The 4942-nt window shown below is 39.9% G+C and overlaps 1 protein-coding gene across 2 annotated transcripts in view; it reads left to right on the top strand.

The window, feature by feature from the left end:
- The window catches only part of RECQL (RecQ like helicase), a 47603-nt gene extending 43607 nt beyond the window's left edge, over nucleotides 1-3996 (top strand). For both annotated transcript variants that reach the window (XM_008693110.2, XM_008693111.2), the window contains 3 exons: nucleotides 1967-2186; nucleotides 2499-2628; nucleotides 3149-3996. In XM_008693110.2, the coding sequence (XP_008691332.2) occupies nucleotides 1967-2186; nucleotides 2499-2628; nucleotides 3149-3292 (494 nt within the window). In that variant the 3' untranslated portion in view covers nucleotides 3293-3996. The remainder of the gene's footprint in view (nucleotides 1-1966; nucleotides 2187-2498; nucleotides 2629-3148) is intronic.
- The last annotated feature ends 946 nt before the right edge of the window (nucleotides 3997-4942 follow it).

The following is a 4942-nucleotide window of genomic DNA, read 5'->3' as shown; positions in this document are numbered from 1 at the left end:
TCTCTTTGCAGAGGGTGCCCTGGCAGGACAGATGATGCTAAAGTGGGTGCAAGCCAGGGGTGGAACTGGGGTTCTCCATGCATAGGGCACCCTGGCAGGATGGCTGAAATTAAAGTGGGTGTAAATTGGGGTATTCTGGCATGCACAGAAGGTGCCCTGGTGGGGGCAGCTAGAGCTGTGGCAGGTTGCTTGCCGGGGAGGTCCTTGGGTGCTTTGTGCAAGGGACAACCTGACAGGTCAGCTGTAGTTGAAAGGGTGTAGGCTGGGGCATTCATAGTGCTCTTTGCACAGATGGTGCCATGGAAGGACACCTGAAGTGAGTGCAAGCCAGGTTGACCAGGCAGGGCAGATGGGGGGTTCCCTAGAAAGCTATCTGAAGCCAAAGGGTTGCAGGCCTAGATTGTTCTGAGGTGCTTTGTGCCTGCCTCAGCATGGTGAGAGAGTTGGAGCTGTAGTGAGCACTGACCAGGGCTGTCCTGGTGTGCACCACCATGGGGCTGCCTTGGTGGGACAGCTGCGACTGGTGTGGGTTGGGGGCTCAGAGTTCACTGAGGTGGTAGGCTGGTTAGGGCGCCTGGACCCGCTCCCATCTATGCTGTCAAGGTGGTGGGGGAACATAAATTGTGGCACTCACTGGACCCTCCAATTCAGAGATAGTTAGCAGGGTTCAAGGGCTATTTCCTTTATATTCTGGTGGTTCTTTTAAGCCATGGGTTTTATTTTCTGTGGCCCAGCGTAGATGAATCTGCTTCTGGTACCTCATTACAATCCTCTGCACTGCAGTTTGCTGCATCGAGGGTGGGGGGCACCCTTTGTTCCCACATCTCAGTCTTTCTCAGTGTTCTCTAGGTGGTCTGTCTTGTTGTACAGAAGCTGGTCAGTCAGCCCTCAGTTCTTCTTCAGGAGGAAGTGCCTATAAATAGGTGTAGATTTGATGTGTGCCCGTGGAGGGGAGTTCAGCATCTTCCTGTGTCACCATCTTGGACTAGAACGGTCCCTAGTTCATCGTTCTTTAAACTTTATAGGCTAATATATATAGCTAGGACTACATGGGGGCAATATTAGGCCCCAAAATGGATTAAGCAAGCTGTGAATAGCATTTTCTAGATTCAGAAGTAACAACTCACAAGTTTTAAAGTAAAGGTAAATAAAAGGAAAAGTGCTGTGTGGAAGTATGAATCTTACATTGCTATATTATGGGCATGTTAAATTTTTAAGAAGTGAAGGAAATTTTAAGTTCTGAATAGTAATGCTATTATAAGAAAAGGCTAGTCACTGATTGGGAAGAGAAATTTAATGCAAAGGAGAGATTATGGTCAGTCATTTCTGATGTAGATAATGGCTAACCACTCAGACACTAATTTAGCAGTGTTTTGGTGCTGTATTTTCACTTTTTTCATCCTGTGTGTTGTGCCTGAAGAGTTGGACTAACCAGTTCTCTCCCAATTTTGATGTCTTGGGTGAAGGTCACTATATATAACTTTGCAGCTAGAGAAACTTGTATGAGTTTATTATACTGCATTATACTGACCGCATTAACAGGAGTCTGATGTATATAATCAGGGTGCTAGAATCAATAATTAGGAATCTGACCAGGACATTACTGTCTCTAAATCAGAGTACGGAGGAAGCCATAGTTTTCATAATGTTGTTTAATGAGCACAGATCAGGTAAATATGAAAAACAGACTGATTCTCTTATAAATCTCTCTCAGTCATGTCTGGAAGACACTCTGGTTCCTAGAGCACACCTAGAGGCCTTCTGGTAACCAGCTTATTGTCTTTACATTACTGTAAATTCAATAATGGCTTACAGAGACTCTTGGTTTAGTGATAGACTTAAGGAACAGCCTAGTTCTAATGCAGAAAAACCAGTTTAGGGTGGCTGATGCTGACTCATCTTAAACCACTTCGACTAGCCTGTGCTTGCAGTAGTTTCTAAATCCCAGTTGCCTGTCTCATTATAGCATGTGAAAGAAAGAATGTGGCAGCACACTGCAGAGATCTAATCAAGATCCTGAAGCAGGCAGAGGACCTGAATGAAAAGCTCACACCACTGAAACTCATTGATTCTTGGATGGGAAAGGGTGCAGCAAAATTGAGAGTGGCAGGTGTCGCCCCTCCTAAACTTCCTCGTGAAGACCTGGAGAAGATGATTGCACACCTTCTTCTACAGCAGTATCTTAAGTAGATGCAAATCCATTTCTTGTCCTTTGGTGTTGTCTTTATGATTGTTTCTCAAAACTGCAACAGAACCAGTTTTCCAGTTGTTTCATGTACAACTTTTAAATGCCATATAAAATTTACCTAATACACTACAACTTTAACTGATCACTGCATGTCAAAAAAAATGCAATTTACAGAAAGTATTTGTTTTGTGCAAGTTTCATTCCCAATTAGTGTATTAAAATTATTGCATTTATGGTAATTTTTTATAAATTTCAGTTTTTTATCATTTCTGAAAACCTTTCTGATTGTTGGCCTTTTTATCTTCCACAGAGAAGACTACAGTTTTACAGCTTATGCTACCATTTCATATTTGAAAATAGGACCTAAAGCTAATCTTCTGAACAACGAGGCACATGTCATTACCATGCAAGTAAAGAAGCCCGCGCAGAGCTGTTTCAGGGTACCTGGCTATTAATTTTTACATACTGAAGAAACACATTAGACCTTATGGAATGCTGTTAACGGGTACTGTCCTGGGCCCAGTGGAACACAAGAGGAGATAAGCAGTTTTCTTCTTAGAATCTGAGCATGGAAGAGAGAAAACATACCTTTGCTTTCTGTAGAGATATTAACTAATAATTTAAACTAGTCTACCTTTTAACATAGACTAGAGTTTCCAACCTTTTAGAACATGAAGAATCCGTTTTAGTGTTGTCTAATTTGCAATGCACCCTGCCCTCACAACATTGGTTGTGGATCAACACTGGTTGAGAAGTCGGCCTGTGCAGCAGAGGTCGAGAACCAGTGACTCTCACACACTACATACTCTCAAGCCTGCAAAAGCAGGCCACGTACCACTGTGTCTCTGACGTATCCCTTCAGGATAGGGCTCATATGAAGGACCAGTGGGATTAGTAATCTGAAAAGAAAATGGAACAGCTGAGTTTTGACCAGAATGTTTGCTTTGTTTTTATTTGTAGATTGAATCATCTCAAACTTGTCATTCTGAAGGAGGTGATAAAAAAAGGGAAGAAAAAAATTCAGGTAACTTCCAGAAGTCTGCAAACATGCTTCAGCAATCTAAGAATACAGGGACTAAGAAAAGAAAAATTGATGATGCATGAGTGTTTCTAAATTTTCCAAGAAGACAGTTTATGTATGTATACATTATTATTTTGTAGTTAAAAGTTTAAGACAATTTTATTAGTATTTTATACATATGGAACTTACTTCTGAAGTATTGAAGACTTGAAAATTTAAGATCATGAATTATATAAATTTACAGTATGAAAGAAAAATAATTTTACTGTAAAACATGTAAGAATGAATTCACATATCTATCTTAAATCCTTTATCCCTTGACATACTTTTTGATAGCAGTGTTATCATATGGAATATTTTACCTAGGCGTATCACAGAAAGGGAGTGATTTCAGCTCATAAGAGCTGTAGAATCTAAATGTAAAAGGAATAAGGTATCAATATAAATGATAATAGCAAGAAAGCTATTACTATATCTCTAAATCAAAACAATAAGCTACTTGAAACCATAACCCTCTCTGATATTTCCTAATCAAAGAATGAGTCTGGCATACCAGACCAAGTGGTTGGCTAAGTAGATAACAGCCTAGCTAAATCTGCTCCAAGGCCAAATCAGGAGTAACTTAAATCCTTACTTTTTTCCAGCAGAAAACTGACCACTAATGTAAATGTAACTGTAAATTATTTGATCTTTGCAATTTTATTTATATTTTGAAACTTTCCCACTGAAATCATTATCACTTCTGTATTCTTAACTTCATTAAATCAGTGCATTTACTTTATTGTGACTTTCGTGTGTTTGGAACTTCATTTGGATTAAAAAAGGCATTTTAAGAACTACATAATCTTCTAAATCAATATTTGGATCTAGCCCATCTTCTCCATATGATGAAAGAGCCATCTGATTTAAAATTAAGTTTTCAAATGTTTCTTCTAAATCAGTTTCACCAATTAAGGCAGCTCCCATCGTTCACCCATCTGCATGACGACTTTGACTTTATTCTCGTCCTTTGGTACGTCTCAGCATTAACTCGTGATCTGAACCTAAGCCCTGTGCGTTGTATTTTCGCAGCAATACAACCTCTGTACAGAGATGATGAAGTTATTCTAGTGAGTACCAAAAAGGAAGCACGATATGCACTTACACTGTGTTATTCTAGAATGGCCCGCACAGAGATCTATTCACAATATTTTACAGCTAAAAGTGTCAGTGGAGAGGGTCACAAAGAAAACATCTGAATGACACTGCATTTATTGTACAGATGACCCTGCCACACAATCTCTGTGATCAGTGAAAGTATCTAGTGAATTAAATATGTAGGACCTGGACTACATTAGCCTAGAGTCGTGACTTAAAGATTTAATAAGGAACTGAGTTAGATCTTTCACGAGCAAAGTAATCTCCTTAAACCTTATGTATGTGTGTTCCTCCTCACCAGTAAATTATGCAGAGAAGACTTGCCTCGGAGTAACGTAAAGAGGAGTAAATCATATGCATGACAAAGCACCTGGTTCATTCTTTTTTTTTTTTTTTAATGATTTTTTATTATATTATGTTAGTCACCATACAGTACATCCCCGGTTTCCGATGTAAGGCTCGATGATTCATTAGTTGCGTATAACACCCAGTGCACCATGCAATACGTGCCCTCCTTACTACCCATCCCCAGCTTATCCCATTCCCCCACCCTCCTCCCCTCTGAAGTCCTCAGTTTGTTTCTCATAGTCCATAGT

The sequence above is a fragment of the Ursus maritimus genome, unplaced genomic scaffold, assembly GCF_017311325.1.
Source record: "Ursus maritimus isolate PB19 unplaced genomic scaffold, ASM1731132v1 scaffold_26, whole genome shotgun sequence".
Classification (NCBI taxonomy): Eukaryota; Metazoa; Chordata; class Mammalia; order Carnivora; family Ursidae; genus Ursus; species Ursus maritimus.
Note: the sequence above shows the minus strand (reverse complement) of the source record. Positions and strands in the feature narration are given on the sequence as shown.